Raw genomic sequence first — 17,496 nt, forward strand, 5'->3', positions numbered from 1 at the left:
TTTAATGATAACAATAAACTCAAACTCAAACAATACATATGATATTTACTGTGTAATTTAAGAAATAACTCATTCATACATTGAACTGAGAGACTTTTTCAATCAATCGAAGAAAATGGGGTAGTATGTCAACTTAAAGAATATATAACTATCATTGTTATATAGTTAATTTTGTACTGTTATTTATCCTGTTATTTATTGACTGGGACTTGATTTTTAGAGGAAAGTGGATTTTTTACTGTTTGTTTTATGAAATTGCATACGAAATTATTTATATTTTTAGCCTTTATTATTATTTTTTTGTAATCTATTCCTTCTGGCTTTATAATTCTATATATCTCATTGTTCAGTGCTGTTACATATATTTTGTATAACTATCCATATCTGGACAGGGCCTTACAGAGTTGGTCTGGGCCCAGGTACTAGGGGTCAGCCTAATGTTAGGAAACATGGCCATGCCTCTTTATAAAAACAAAAACCCTGAAAAAATATTTTCTGTTTTGTCCCCCAGCCAGAAGCAGACAAAAGGAGGGAGCAATCCGTGCGTTCCCCCCTGCACCCACTGTAGTCCGGCACACAGCATCGTGTGCTTGTGAGAAACAGGTAAAAGCCAGTAACATCTATGAAGGGGTGGGGGGGTGGAGGGGGCGTTAGGCAGCAGCGTACCCAGGCTCCCGCCGGCCCCTCCATTAGATATAGGTAATTAGTAGCCCCCAAATTCAATAATTCAAGTCTGGAACCTGACTCCTAGTGGAGAAGGGGGCCCTCAGACGGGGGGTGGGGGGGTGTCACCGGGAACTTCCCCTGTACCACTGTGGGCCAGTCCAACCCTGGAACAAGTAGATATAATATGCTCATAGTCATGGTTTAGGTGGTACTTTTCTTTTCTGATGCCAGTTAATACTGATACGGATTTGGACTTGTGGGATCATTTCAAAATAAAAAGAATATCCAGTGAATTATTGTTATTACCATAGTTCGCCACAGTTATGCATATTTGGTCATCCATTTTGGTCATTTTTTTTTTTTTTTTTAATATTGTTTCAGATCAGATCTTAATGCAGACACAAGAACTGCTGGATCCTGCAATGGCACCACTACAAAATCATGGGGGAGGGTCATTGTTAGTCTCAGTATGTCATCATGTGTTCTGATGAGATACACTGGACCCACACAGTACAATGATTGGACATGTCATTGAACCAACCAGTTCACAAATCAGAATTGTTTTATGTGTAGGTGGATTAAAATATAGGAGCATTATTCTTTTGAAATAACAAACTGTAGGCAGCAATAATTCTTTTTATTATTATTATTATTATTATTATTATTATTATTTCTTACTGAAACACCACAAACATGACATCAGCATACAAAATATGCAGAGAAAACAATTTAATTAAGTGCATAAAAATACAGCAAGGAGTGAATTCATCTGCCACTGGGCTTGACGATAAAGAGATTAATTATATAAATTTACAGAGCAACACAGAAGAAACATAATTAACGAACAAAACAAAAAAAGCTGAACCAAGGCAGTGTCTTAAAAAGCTTTTCCAGACATCAAAGAATAATTTGGTTATTTTTTCTGTATGAATAAGATATCAACTCATTCAATACGCAAATCAATTTTTCTTTATATAACGAAAGGGCAGGGGTGAGTGGTGTATCTATCTTTGGAGGATGGTCTTCTTGCCGCAAGAAAGCCAACCATAATATCCTGCAACCTCTGATCATACGCTGCCCTCTAGGGAAAATTTCCTACACTGCCCATTCAGGGTTAAGTGGAACATAAGTCACATGATGGTTTTTGAATGCCTCTAAATTTGGAGCTAAGATGCAGTAAAATTACTTAAGATGTTTTTTCATTTTTTGGTCCAAAAGGTAACATTTATTCATATGTATTCGGCACATTTTAACAAATAATCAGGCTTATCACCAGTACATATTGGTATTTCATCAGTAAGAATTTTTTTTCACATTAACTAGAATTAAATACAAAATTATAAACATTTATATTAGTACAAAACCTACGAGGCATGCATCCATTGCTCATATGTTTAGGGTAACATGTTATATAATGGGCTGTTATCAATGGGAACCTAAACTGCATCTCCAAGAGAAATCAGTTATTTAATCTGGTTCCAGTTGAACCTCTAATTTACACTTACATTAGCTGTTATGATTTTACATTTATGATAATTGTTAATTTCAAAGTGCTTTTGTGACAGCAATACAGTTTGGTGACTGTCTGTTTATCTTACTATATGAACATTGTATATAGCTCTATAGATTATAAACCTGGCACACTCACCTCTTTATCTGTTATTACCAGGTCTTGTCTCCCTACTGTTTTGTCCCTGATAAATAGCGCAATGGAATTCACTGGCGCTATATAAAAACTTGTTAATATATTAATAAATATAGGGAGGAATTCAATTAACCACAATATTTTCTTGTGGCTGATTGATTGCCCCCTCCCATCCTGGCCACCAGTATTCCGGCAGCGAGGTGAGCACATAAGTGTTCCATTGCGGGTTTGGTGGGTCGCTGCACTCGCCACAGGTTCTATTCCCACTCTATGGGTGCCCCTGAACAACGGGATTCCGGCTGTTGGCATTGTCAGCTATCGGGATTCCGGTCCCAGTATCCTGACCACCGGGATCCTGACAGCCAGCAAATTAACTGCATCCCAATAAAAATGGTGTCATACACTTTCCTAAGTACCATACACCCCAGATCATCGTATCCAGCTAAACTATAGGTTAATCCGTGACTGGAGTTGTGGTCATTATCATCCAATCAGGGAGGACTTTATATTTGTACTTCAGAATCACTTAAAAGACTACTAAAGTAAGGAAGTTCTTCAATCTCTTGAGGGTTACATACAGCTGAGGACACCAGATACTCACTGCTGAACTTTATATTATAGCGTACCCAACTATATTATGAAATGGAGTTAATTGCAGCCCTGATCAGTTTTATGATCACGGTAAACTTGTAGCATCCTCTTCCTATATTCCACTATTTTGTTTGTATTGTCATCATTGCTCTGTCCATCTACTGCATGAAGAACACAGTAAACATTTCTCTGCCAACTCATACAGTAGCAGTCCTTGCCGAAACCCCCACAGTCCCCCCCGCAGGGTGCAGTACTGAAATACCCTGGCAGACTCAACTCTGGCCTTCTCATACCATTTTCAAAAGCTAAAGGGTGCGGTCTATAGATCACAGCGGCCGGCAATGACTTTGTACCTCCAGACCCATTTTTTTCAGGTTCTATTTCACTGTTACATGGTATCCTGCAAGCACCGAACGTTATCAAGAACACAGGGATAAATAACAGCCCATGGAGTGCACCAAATACAATGACCAGGAGCATGATCTTGAAAAAGGTTCCGAAGATATAGGTTTCTGTGGTTGAAAGTGCCGCAATCCCTAGGATTGTTGACAGAGCTCCTTGCACAATGGGGTAACCCAACACATGCAAAGCATCAATCACCCTTTGACTTGCATTCGTCTTCCTATTAGTAACAAATGCGTATAAAATATGAGCTGAAAAATCAATGGAGAACCCAATACAGATGACAAGATTAATCAGCGATATGTAATCTAAATTAATTTTCCAGTAGGACATGAAGCCGATAACACCGGCAATAATTGACGCAATTGTCGACGTCACCCATAATGAGCACAGCGGATCTGGTATGAACAGAATGGAAATCACCAGCATGACCACAGTTGCCACAACAATATTTTGGATTGTGTTTTGAATGATTACAATATACTGATCCAAGTAAATGAATAATGGATGGTAAACAATTATTTCAACATTGCAAGAAGCTGTTATGCCTCGTAAGTGGATTAACATATCTTTGGCGTCATCGATGTTGAATACATTTATGGCCTGAATGAAGAACCTGGATGTTTTAATTTCATTCCTGTCTCTTACGATATCCTGCTTGAACTCTGAAACATGTGCATAGAGTCTACTCAAATTTTGTATGAAATTTTCTTTCTTGGTTATGTTGAGATTCTTCTCCTTAGCAATCTTCTCATAGGTTCTCAGCCAGGATACGGAGTATTCTTTGGCGATGTACGGGCTCTTTTCCAACTCTCTCATGCAAGTTTCAATGACCACCTGGGTCTTTATCTCCCAGTAATCAGCCTCATTAGTCACAACCACCATAAGCCTTGGCCCATACTTTGAAAAATATAAAGCTTCCATATTATAGAAGTGAGTCAAGGAAGAATTGACTTTAGCCAGGTTTTGGATATCATTTCCATATTTAATCTGGACACATCCATAAATACTAGCGGATAGATATGCCAGATAGAAAACCAAGGTCGATATCCTCGCCCAAGGATTTGTAAGAAATGGACCATAGTACTTATAAAAGAATACAGTCATTGGGTGCTCAGTCTCTGTCTCACGTGTTCTGTCATATGTTCCCCCAGTGCAACATGCATTGTACAAGGAACACTGATCATTGTCCTTCTTGTCCTTCACTTTTACACAAATGAACCAATGTCTGTTGTTATTCTCATGTATCCCATTCAATGCCAGTATGGCACCAAAGAAAGTTATGCAGTAGATGTAGCAAAAGACAAGGGCAGTCCCGGTATAAATACAGAATGATTGCACTGAGGGGAAATGGATCATTATGCCGATGTAGAACGCCAACACATCGGTGAGAGTGGTGATAGTGATGGAAACCGCCGCCTCTCGGTATGTATGAGCCATTCTGTCTTCCAGGGTGCTTGTTACTTTTGTCTGCTTCCAACAGGAGATTATAATAAACATGTTGTCCACTCCGACTCCTGTAACAGAACAAAATCATGTTTCAATAATAGTTTTAGTTTTAGTTCAAGTTTATTGTCATCAGCCAAAGCAAGTTGACAGACGAAATTACATTGTACAGAGCATCAAGTAGTAGCAGGCGACAACATAAAACAAACATAAAAATAAATCATTCATTTAGCATACGTACAGCAGATGGGATGAAACTAACCCTAAACCGGTTGGTACGAGTTAACAAAGTACGAAACCTCTTTCGCGATGGAAGTTTATCAAAAAGCATACTAAAATGGTGCGCGCTATCTAGTAAAATACACCTGGCTTTGCTTAAAACCCTACACCTATACAAATCATCAAAGCTAGGCAATGGTATACCAATAATTTTACTTGCCGTTTTCCTTATCCTTTCTAATGCCCATCGATCTTTTAAAGTGCAGCCTCCATACCATGCCACAATCCCATAACTAAGAATGCTCTCTATCGAGCAGCTGTAAAAATTTAACATGGTCTGAGCGCCAACACCTGTAGCCCTTAAACGCCGCAGGAAGAAAAGTCGTTGTTGAGCCTTTTTTCCTATCAGTAACAGGTGCTCAGACCAAGTCAAACGTGACGAAATCTGAATGCCCAAAAACCGGAATGAAGTAACCATTTCCACGTCCTGATCACCAACAACCACTGGTGACTTCAGCGGCTGCCTTCTCCTAAAATCAATAATCAGTTCTTTTGTCTTCCCACTATTTAAAAATAAATGATTTTCATTACTCCAATCGACTAGCTTCGCAACTTCCGTCCTATACGCCAGCTCATCATCGCCACTAATTAACCCAACTACGGCAATATCATCCGCAAATTTAATCAATTTGACTGATGCGTCCGCTGATACACAGTCATGAGTGAACAGTGAATATAAAAAAGGACTAAGAACACAACCCTGGGGTACACCTGGGGTAATATCAGACACTAAACAGATGTAGCCACAGTTATCCCAAAATGATACCTTAAACCACATTATGTACAACCTCATGCAGGCAGTGCTCTTCCAAATGGAAATTGTTGTACCTTGCACCATGATAGTCTAATTCTGCTAAGGAATGTAGTTTATGAAATTGTTCTAGTTTGAGAATTTAACTTTCAAAGAACTAATTTTGAGATAATGCTGGGTGCATCTTGCACATAGAATAGATATAGATGGGGGAAGTCAATTGTGGGCGAACGGATTTGCCTGGCTGAATATGTGTAGCAAATGCAGTGCTCACATCTACTGGCATAAATCAGGCACATATAATACTGGCACATATGCTACCCTTGCAAATTATAGTAGTACCTATGCTACTATTGCACATTATACTGGCCTATTGTATATGTCTCCCTTGCAGAGTGGAACACCAGCCACATGCTTCAGTGCCAGATTAAGGTCCTCATGGCCTGGAGCTGAAATTTCTGAAGGGCCTATTGAGTGCCAACACATGTGGTGTGGGTGCGGGTGTGTGGCTACTGATATGGGGGTGTGACCAGTGCTATATGTATAATTATATGTATATGTGGGCGTGTGTTTGAAAAATCGAAAAATTTCAGCAATTAAATGCCCAATTATATCTCCAACAAATCAATTATTGATACAAACAAAAACAACATGGCACTGGTGCGCCCGAACTGTGCGTCTCATGCTGCAATGCAAAACTGGATATCCTAGCTTCCTCACTTCCTCTCTTCTGACATTTCCTCCATATCTTATATGATTTCAACATCCCTATCGATATCCCTACAAAATCTCCTGCATCCAAACTCCTTAACTTCACATCTTCGCTTGGCCTCTCCCAGTGGACCTCCTTGCCCTCCCATGTGAATGGAAGCTCACTTGATCTGGTCTTCACCTATAGTACCGTTGTGATATTTCTGATTTTTCCAACTCCCCATTGCCCCTCTCTAACCACCACCTGCTTTCTTTTAACTTATCTATCTCTGCTTCTCCATCTCTACCTCCTAACGCTACCATCACTAAGCGTAACATTGAGGCTATTGACACTACATCTATATCCTCCCTGTTCAACTCACTTCTCTCTCCTATTCTCTCATGCCATGATGCATCCCTTACTTGTGCTCTTGATTCTGTCGCTCCACCGACCACTATTCACCCTCGCAGATTAACACCCAATCCCTGGCACACCTAATGCAGCAGATATCTGCAAAAATGCTCACGTATTGCGCAGTGACACTGGAGGAAATCACACTCTAAAGCAGACTTCCTCCAATTCAAACTTATGTTCTCGTCCTTCAGTGCTGCCCTTTCCTTTGCTGAACAGTCATACTTCAAGATTCTCATCTCCTGCTAGTCTTCCAAACGCCAGAACCTCTTTGCCACTGTCAATTCCCTCCTCTGCCCACCCCCACCTCGTCTACTCCTATCCATTACTATCCCTCCCCATCCCTCTCACCAACTCTGACATCTTTTTCCCATGTATCTAGTAAGGAAGTCATGGCCCTCATCTATTCCCCCCCCGCCACCTCCCCACTTGACCCTATCCCCTCCCACCACCACCACCACCTCTCTTTCTGTTTCCATCTTGCTTACCTTCTCAATCTTTCCCTCTCATTAAGCACTGTCACCTCTGCCTTCAACCTTGCACTCGTCTCCCCTATTCTTTAAAAAACTGAGATTTGGAAAACTGAAAGTGAAAATACAAACCTACACTTACTACTCCGGTAACTTTTAATAAATATTTTCAATCTACAGTATATTGAATTTGATTCTTTTTTTGCAAATATTCTTTATTCATGTATTTGTTAATAAATAATTTGTTCCTCTCCCATTCATCCTTTCCCTTCCTCCCTCCCTCTAACGTGTTCTTCTTTTTTTCTCTTTTTCTCTTTCTACATCTATTGTCTTCTCAGTGCAGCAGTTAGTGTGTATATAATCCTTTTATAATGTATTCTAAATTTTGCTGAATGGAAGGTGATACATCATGATGTGGAATGGTACCAATAAAGGAAGGTCTGGCCTGGGTAGTACTCAGATGAAAGCTGGATAGGATGCCAGCTGTTGAGAGCCCAGCAGTCAAAATGCCGACATCAGAATCCTGACAGCCGTCAGAATGGCGATGCCGGATTACCGACAGTGTCTGAATGCAAGAATATTGGGTGTGTTAGGGCTGGGGTGGTGGGGGTGGGGGGTTTAAGGTTAGGCTGTGTGGAAGGGGATTAGGGTAAGGCACCATGGGGGGGGGGAGCTTAGAGTCAGGCACTAATGGGGAGCTTGGGGTTAGGCTGCTGGAGAGGTCGGTTAGAGGAGGTAACACACTTACCTCTTCCCTGTTAGGATTACAACTATTGAGATGCCGGCATCTGTATTCTGACCGCCGGCATCCTGTGCGCTGGCAAATCATACTGAACTCCTTGATAATTAAGACTAGTTTTTGCTGGAAATCTGCACCATAATATACAATGTGCCAAATATTCTGCTAAACACTTTTGAAACTGTTTCTCATCTAAAAAGAAATGAAAACACATTTTCTACTTGATCTAATTTTGTTTTACACACATCATTGTAGTTTTGCGTTCTATTGATAGGTTCACTCTCAGTATAGTATTTCAATGTACAGGAGGAGGATGACATACTGTAGCCATTACTTGCAGATATCATCAGTGTAGCCTTATCCAAACTATACACTTACCAAGAATAAGAAATGGAGCATTTACAACTGTCCTGGCGAATGGAACTCCACACAGTAGGAGCAGCCCGAAACTGGCCATTATGGCTAATCCTGGTGATATGACTCCGAGTGTGGTCACCCAAATTTTATTTCGCACATTATCCAAACTGAAATAGAAGAAACAAGTTTTTAGTTAATAAAATGTTTTCATGAAATGACCAGTACCTGATGAGAATTAACAACCCGTGAAAATATTTATTTTTCATCTTTACTTTTATAAATTGTATTAAAGATGTCAGGCACCTCCTGTTTTGGCTACTAAACTGGATCTAACAGTAATTTATATGCCAGCAACTATTAGATTTGGATTTACTAGTGCTGACATACATAGGAAACCTGTAATATGGATGGGGAATCTGGGATGTCGCAGGATTGTTTATTTCGGTACTTAGTGAACCAATGACATGTGCCTGACCCAAACACTGGGCCCTCTGGGGCAGATGTATTAACCTGGAGAAGGCATAAGGAAGTGATAAACCAGTGATATGTGCAAGGTGATAAAGGCACCAGCCAATCAGCTCCAATATGTAAATGAAGTTAGGATCTGATTGGCTGGTGTGTTTATCACCTTGCACATATCACTGGTATATCACTTCCTTATGCCTTCTTCAGGTTAATACATCTGCCACTCTGTTACCAGTGGCAGCTGAGTTTATTTATTAAGGGGCGAGGCAGATATACAGCCTTCTTCGGACGCTAAGTCTGGACAGTATGGTAATAAAAAAAACATAAAAATAGTACAGTATCAGCACTGCCATAAATACATTAAGTTAAAGTTGAGTATATCCAGGGCAAGGTCAAAGGGTCACATGGGACTGGGGCTGAAAATGGTCAAGGACCTAATGTGAGAAGCAGTGAAGGTGTGACCAGTCCTGTGTGGGTTTGGCCAGTCCTGTGTGGGTGTGTCCAGATCCACCCCCTACACTATTAGACTTAATGTCTCCCTATATAGGTAAAAGTAGTAAACGTTAATATTTTTGTGAGGAAAATAGAAATGTCATTTTTACATTTATGATTTATGTCTAACCATTTGTCCAGCTGGGCAGACTTGTGTTGTCTGGAGTAATTTTCAAAAATGTATTCAAATATGTTTATTTTTCATGAGCCCTTAAAGGTACACATCTGAATCTGGGTTCTGGTGCCACAAACCTGCATTAGCATTCACATGGACAGCTATATCTTCATTAACAACAAAAGTAACTCTCCTAACAGTTGCAATCCAGATTACCTTTATTAATAGATTGTGACCAATTCTCTTTATGATTTTTACTTTTTAATTTTTGGGACCCCAAGTTTTAGACCAGCGCCCCATGTTTTAAAAAAAATAAAAAGTTTCACCCCAATTTATTTAACATCATTAAACCTTCATGTGACTTTAACATCAGTATAGCAAAAAAACACAATTACACATTCTTTTATTAGTGTCACCTTATACCGTGTGTACTTGCATGACAGATGTAACTACAAATATCATGAGCTTAGTTGTGACCTCACTGAACTGAATACAGTTTAAGGATTTGTGGATATAGAAGTAGCTCTTACATAACAGGTGATTTGTATCAGTTCATTGTCAGAACAACAGAAACATCTCTTTGGAGTCAGATTGTTTAAATTAACAATCAGGAAGTCACAGATTAGTTTGTTGAGCCTTCTATGAAGAGTTGCCCATATCATCCAATCCGCTTCTAGATATCACTTTTCTTGTTCCTTCTATACAATGGTAGGTAGAAGCTGATTGTATTGGTCAACTTTTCCACTTGTCTTGTTTGGAAGGTTTGATACATCTCCCCCTATAACCAGTGTTGGACTAGTGTTGGACTGGGGCCATAGAGTGGTAGGGGCCCATGCTTAAGGGGTGTGGCTAATTGCCACAGAGTAAGACTAGCCCTCACAGATAGCCATTAGAGAACATGTAATTGACCCTCTAAAAGAGTATGTATAATTTGAGTGCACTGTCTGGAACCTGACATTAGAGAAAGGGGCGAGGCCCTCCGGCAGTGGGACCCTCTGGGGATTTCCCCTGTATACCTGTGGGCCAGTCCAACCCTGCCTATGTCTTATAATCAGAAAAATAATTAATGAAATGATTCACTTACCTGGCACAAGAAATGACGGAGAACAGAATGATCACAATATAGGTGATGGAGAACAGAGGGATCACACTTTCTGTGCTTCCCGCAAACTCCTTTTGTAGAGAAATAGATGTTGAGTGGTACACCTAGAGTTATAAAAAAATATTTTTGTTTTATCATTTTTCAATTCCCCAAAGTATACTATATATCATAAGTAGCATTGACAGCACAGTGGGGCTCATTTATTAAAATCACGCCATAGAAGAAATATTATATATATTGTATTAATGGTAATGTGTTATATCTTGGCTGTATTTATGCAAGGTGTAGCTATTAAATAATGAGACTGATGCTGTTATTTCCATTTAATTATATTAAGTACATTCAGCTCACTATCTGTCAGCTGTCATTTTCTTCTTTACCTGATGCAAAATAGGTTCCCTTGAGTACAGATTTAACTTTAGGGAAAAGAAAGAAGTCACACGGAGCTAGGTCTGGTGAGTATGGAGGGTGTCCTAAATCTGTTGCTTGGCCAAAAACTGCTTCACAGAGAGAGCTGTGTGGGCTGGTGCATTGTCCTGATGGAGGATGATCATTTTTCTACGACTCTGGCCTTTTTCTTCTGATCCTTTCTTGCAAAATTTCTAGAACATTTTTGTAGTAATGTTGGTTCACTGTTGCACCTTCTGGTTTCAAGTCTGCCAAAATAACATGCTTGATATCAAAGAAAACAAATACATGGCTTTGAATTTGGATTTGCTCTGACGTGCAGTCTTTATTCCTGGTGATGATGGTGTTTTCCAGTGCATGGACTGCAGGGACGTGCGGTGAGCTAAATGGCTCAGGAGGCACTGGCTAACCCCAGAGCCACATTTACATGCAATATATGAGCCAAAGGGTACATCTTGGCATTATACACAGGTGCAGCATTATAAACTCCTGGAAATCTGGTGAGGTTTGATTAGAGATGTGTGGAAAGGATACACAGGTGAGCCTCACCTGCCATAGACTTTTTACTCCAGAGTTTGGGCTATAAAAATTATTAGAATAATGCAAAAAAGATATTTCAAACAAATTATTAGTATTTTTCATATATTTTATTCAATCAAAACTCTGGTTTACTTTAAACGTAAGTAGGACAGGAAAGGCTCTGCCTCACCCCACCGCACGTCACTGACTGACTGGCGTTTTGTCTCAGGATCATACTGGAAGATCCATGTTTCACCACAGGTAATAACTTGATCTAATGAATGTGAATATGCTTGAATTTGTACCAAAATCTCTATATAAATCCGCTGTCGATTTTCTCTCTGCTTGGCGGTGAGAAGTCTTGGAACCATCTTAGCACAAACTTTTGTCATGTTAAGATCTTGATGCAAAACTTGCCTAACAGTTCCTTTGTCTAGGTTTACCATTTCTGCTATCATTCAGATGCTAAATTGAAGGTCAGTTCGAACAATTTTCTCAGTTTTTTTCACATTTTTTTTTTTTTATGTGCAAGGCCTTCCAGGACGTTCATCATCTTCTACATTCTCAAGATCATCACTAAATCTTTTGTGCCACTGAAACACAAGTGCACTTGACATACAATCTGTCCAGTAAGCCTCGGTTAGCATATGGAAAGATTTGGTGGGCGCTTTGTTCAATTGTATGAAAAATATAAGTTAACACATTGCTCTACTTTGAACTAAACATTTTTCTGATGCACAGGAAAAACACAACTTTTTCTAATACTGTGCGACAGCAAACTATCTGCGAGAGGGGTGAAACGTGCAAAACCATTTTTGGATAGTCCAAGGTCAATGTTCACTCCACGCATTATGGTTTTTTTTTTTTACAAGTGCAGTCTCATTATTTAATAACTACAACTCGTGCATTCATTCAATGTATTTTTTAAAATGACACTAGCCTAATCCCACTTTGATTACACTTTTGCCATTTTAATTGTCATTAACTTGTCAGTAATGAAATCTAAAACAGCAGATGCTCAAATCTCTTCCTCCTCCTCACCTTTATCCTGTTATGAGCCACGGCTGTGGCTCATTCATGTTTTGCATTTTGGTTATGTATTTTATGTTATACTTCTGTTTATGTTCCCCGTGGGTGTCATGGGGTGTTCGGAGCTCACCCTTAAGGAGAGGGTACTGTTATGAACCACAGGTAGTGGTTCATTCCTATTCTATGTTTATAGTTGTCTTGCAGGCCAGGATTTCCCGTTGCTCTGGTTTGAGAAGACTCTTGTTTGCTGCCGGTGGTGAGTCTGTGTGATTGCAGCTTGTTCCCATGTGTTCAGCCTCACCTGTCTGTTGATTGCACTTCTCAGTTGTGCAGCAGGGCAGCTGCACGACATAATTAATTAAGACTCTCTGTTATATTCTGGCTCAGTGCAATTCACAGACGCTGGTGATATTTCCAGAGTTCCAGAGTTCTTGAGTTCTGAGCTAGTCCCTGCCAGTTCCTGAGCTCCTGTCTAGCAGTGTCTGTCTAGCTGCTTCCAGTGTTGGTTCCAGTGTTGGTTCCAGTGTCGGTTCCAGTGTCGGTTCCAGTGTCTGATCCCGTGTCCTGCCGTGAAGCGTTCCTGTCCAGAAGTCCTGTGGCTTTGTCTGTGCCTGGTCGAGTGTCTGGCTTCTTGGTGTCCACCGGTCTGTCGTTTGGGATTCTGCCTGTCCTCCGGTTCTGAGAGTCTGTGTTGGCTGCATTGGGGGTTCCTGTCCGTTTGCCAGTATTTGTACCGGTTCCGTGAGTAGCGGCTTTGCCGCGTCCGTCGGCCTAGGCTGCAGTATTCTTTGGTTATATTTTGTTACTGGTGTTTTGCAGAGGGTTCTGCTTATGCTGTCACCGCCGGTACACAACAGTATTGTGTCGGCGAGTGGACAGCATTTCCTTTGTTGTTCTTTTCCTTTGGCGGCGTGCCGCACATATATTTAGTTTTAGGGTTGTTAGTAGCCCCTAGCCTTCTGTTTGCTTTAGTTAGAGGTCCCCTTGTTATTATCCTGTCTCGGTTCACGCCTTGTCTCACTCTAAGACCTGGTAGCATCGGAGTTGGGCAGACCTAATCCGCCCTTTAAACGCGGCTGCCGTGGTCCCAAGAAACCATAGTCACTCAGGCGTGAACTGACCACACGGGTGAAACAATGGAGGTAGGGTGCTAGGGGCTATTTCCACACCACACCTTATTTCAGCGTCATGTTCTGGTGCTCTGGACTCACTACGCAACATCTCCCTTGTTCTGAGCACCAGGAACCTAACATATCCTTTGCTCTATTTGCTCTATTGTTAAATTGATAAAATGAACAATTTAAGGGGGTGATTCAGACCTGATGGCTGCTGTCCGTTTTCGCACAGTGGACGATCAGCAATTAACTGCGCATGCTTATGTACCGCAATGCGCATGCGCATCGGCAGACAACAACAGGCATCGCCGGTCAGCGACAGGCTGGTGCAAAAATTCTAATTGCACAGCCATTCACATGCTGATTGACAGGAGGAGGCCATTTGTGGGTGGTAACTAGCCGTTTTCTGGGAGTGTCAGTAAAAATGCAGACGTGCCCAAGTGTTTTCAGGGAGGGTGTGTGACGCCATCTCCAGCCCCGATCAGCCCGTTCTGATCGCACTGTAGGAGTAAGTCCTCAGCTGCGCACAAACTGCACACACTGGAAAAAACCATTCACTGGTGAGTGAGGTGCGAATGGTTTTGCAGCTGTCCGCTGGCTGAGGGATTTTTTAGCTGCTTTGCGTACACATGCGATCGCACACTTGCACAGTGAATATACACTCCCCTTGCGCGGCGACTATCTGATCGCAGGACAACAATTTTAGCAGCCCAGCGATCAGGTCTGATATATTTTTAGTAATATTATTGGGGGGAAAAATCCAAAACAAAAAAAATCTTTATTTTCATTTTTGAAAGAGTGTGTTGAAGATATGTGAAACTTTTTTTTTTGTCTGGGATTACTCTTAACTAAACTGGCCAACACTGAAAGTGCTTTAACCGGACTAACAATAAATAACATTATAATGCCCTCCAGTTCATTTTAAAACACAATACAATGTGCAGGTCCAGGGGCATAACTAGATATATTGTAGGTCCCAAGGCAAAAGTTGTAAGTCCCCCTGTGTACCACCCAATGGTGAAAAATGTATATAACACAGGTAACTGTGACAGGGAATGTGGGCCCCTCTCAGCTCTGGGCCCCATAGCAGCTGCACTCCCTGCACCTATGGTAGCTACGCCCTTGCACCAGAATCATTACATATAAAAGACATTTTAGATATCACGTACTGTAACTAAATCACCTCATTATTCATGGTGCTTCCATCACATCAACTGTTTAAGGTATTCTTTAATATTTACAGCTCTCTCCAAGATAGAATCTAGAACAGGGATTCGCAAACACGGTCCTCAAGGCACACTAACAGTCCAGGCTTTAAGAATATCCATACTTGAGCACAGATAACTTAATTAGTACCTAGCTTATTTTGATTTAAGCTCCTGTGCTCAAGCATGGATATCACTAAAACCTAAACTGTACAGAGTATATTTACTAAAGTGCGAGTTTACAAAAGTGGAGGTGTTGCCCAAAGCAGCAAATCAGATTCTGGTTATTATGTTCTAGAAGGTGCTAGATAAATGATAAGTGGAATCTGATTGGTTGTCACTGTCAACAGCACCACATTTGAAAACCTACACTTTAGTAGCTATACCTTGAGGACCGAGATTGGGAAACACTGATCTAGAGTATTAGCTCTCTAATGTAGAAACTAAGAAGTATTAATGTGACTTAGAATATAAGAGAACTGGCCTGAACTAAAAAGATTTTTTTAAATGATCTGTTCAGTCTTAGAACTGCTGATCTAAAATGTTAACAGCAGAATACAACTGTAGAATGTTTTACTTGTTAACAAGAGTTGGTGTTTACCTTTAGCCCAGTCCAGCTATATTTACTATATTTGGTTATTGAAGCTTTATTAAAATGTATGTGTTGTCAACAGTGCCCATTGTGATATAGTTATCAATATTATTTTTCTATAGTAATGTGAAAATGGATGTTTTCACATTTTTTTCACATTATTTCGTATCACAGAAATGTATGAAAGGGCAATTGGAGAATTTGCTAAATTATCCTCCAAGTCCTTAAATTTGCATTTATTGGTAAGCATATTGCATTTTCCATTTCCCAATTTCCCAATGCAATCTCACCCAAATTTACTAATATTGTAAAAAAAAATTAGCAGGATCTCTTAGATAATATCACCATCTTCAGATGGCGTTATGCAGGCTTCCCTCCATTTACCCTACTCCAGCTCTGCTATGACATCCAGAACAGAGCTCAGATCCAGCGCCGATGATCAGCTTCTGTGTCTAAATAGACCACAAGCTGATCACTGAAGAAAGTAAAAGTTAAAAAATAAAATAAAAAAGTAAAACTTACATACACACTGCTGTAGCCCGGGATCGGTGTCCGACTCCTTCTCTCTGTGACCCTCGGTCAGCTGATGCTGTGAAACTCATGGCTGTCATCTCAGTTTACAGCACTGATCAGCTGACTGGGGTCATATAGAATGAGCCTGACACCTATTGCTGGGTACAGCAGCAAGAGCTGTTAGTTTAGCGGCAGAGAGATGTGGAGAAGTGCGGGGAGAGGAATCACAGGGGCAGAGCTTTCTCGCAAGCACTGTCCCTGCATGCAATATTTGATACATTCTTGCAATCTCTTCATATATTGCAATGCGAATTTGGGCAAGTTATATTTAGTGCAAACTACGCATGGTAAAAAATAACTAGGGATTCAATGAAATTTTGTTTAAATAAATGGAACATAAAACAATTTATCTGCTGCCCTGAATTCCTGGCAACCAATGTGCACCAACGAAGCTATTGCAGCTTAGGAAAGTCAATGTAAGACACTTTGGCTTGAATTTACCTTTATAGATTTGAGTTGTAATTTTTCAAGTTGGTGAGGGATGGATTCCATAAACTGCTCGAGCCATTCCAAGCTATTGTGGATTTTGTCATTGTCTTCTCTCAGGTAATATAAGAATCGCAGGGCTTTAACCTTCAGTAAGTTATTGTCTGGACTCAGTGTCACACCTCCAAAGTACAGTCCCACAAATATCCCGTTATGGAGCATGGGGTAGGTTATTAGGAGATCCTCAGTGTTATTCTGCATTAAGGTAAGTAAAGGGTTGGGTGGGAAACAAGTATTGCCATTGACTTGAGTGCAGAGTTGATTGAAACTGTAGCTAGACGTCGAGGTCATGTTTCTCACTGCGCTGTCCAACTTCTGAAGTTCCTCGAAGACAGTCGTATTCAGGATATTTTGTGATGTGCTTACAATGATGAGAGATGCGTAAGTTCCCACTGTGTACAGCCGTTGTGCTGAAAACTGGCCAGAGTCATTAACAGGGTAATGCGTCTTAATAAAATCTCTCTGGCTCTTTGCAATCCCTCCTTCTGGAGTAAATAACTCTTCCAGCTTATTGATTTGCTTTTGCTCCAGAAAGCAAAATCCAACTCCCAATCCAACAGACAGAATAACAGGAATGCTCACAAAACACCATGGATTTCTGGCTACCAGTTTCCCCAGTTCACAGAAACCCCTGGAGAGTGGTTTCTCCAAGCAGTCTGCATGACACCCATTCATTTTCAGTTGATTTGTGCACATTAAATATAAAGGGTTTATGATGTAGTGCTCTAGACGTCTTTTGTATCGAACTCTGTTGCTCTGACCATATTCACGAAATAATCCAGCACAGAGCACCTGGGCACAGATTTATAACTCACTATGAGATTCGTTAAAATACAGACATGTTACTGGCACATATTAAGCCAGATGGAATCGTTAAGGTCAGTAAATATAATTATTATTTTTTCTGACAGGATAATTAAAGGTTTATCTTAATGTTGTTTAATAGA

General features: G+C 40.5%; 1 protein-coding gene across 1 annotated transcript; it reads right to left on the bottom strand.

The window, feature by feature from the left end:
- Positions 1-2,959: 2,959 nt before the first annotated feature.
- LOC134929563 (patched domain-containing protein 3-like) lies at positions 2,960-17,224 on the bottom strand. Its single transcript, XM_063925155.1, has 4 exons — positions 16,505-17,224; positions 10,605-10,726; positions 8,470-8,615; positions 2,960-4,821 (listed from the first exon to the last, which is right to left on the bottom strand). The coding sequence occupies exons 1-4, from the start codon at positions 17,222-17,224 to the stop codon at positions 2,960-2,962; spliced, it is 2,850 nt and encodes a 949-aa protein (XP_063781225.1).
- Between the last annotated feature and the right edge of the window lie 272 nt (positions 17,225-17,496).

The sequence above is a fragment of the Pseudophryne corroboree genome, chromosome 5, assembly GCF_028390025.1.
Source record: "Pseudophryne corroboree isolate aPseCor3 chromosome 5, aPseCor3.hap2, whole genome shotgun sequence".
Classification (NCBI taxonomy): Eukaryota; Metazoa; Chordata; class Amphibia; order Anura; family Myobatrachidae; genus Pseudophryne; species Pseudophryne corroboree.

Bases quoted from the DNA above. Each gene is read 5' to 3' on its own strand.
- LOC134929563 (XM_063925155.1), bottom strand. From the start codon at position 17,224: ATGAATGGGTGTCATGCAGACTGCTTGGAGAAACCACTCTCCAGGGGT. The intron at 8,616-10,604 runs GTAAGTGAATCA...CTTCTATTTCAG, and splicing joins TCCGTCATTTCTTGTGCCAG to TTTGGATAATGTGCGAAATA. The intron at 4,822-8,469 runs GTAAGTGTATAG...GTTCTGTTACAG, and splicing joins TGCTCCATTTCTTATTCTTG to GAGTCGGAGTGGACAACATG.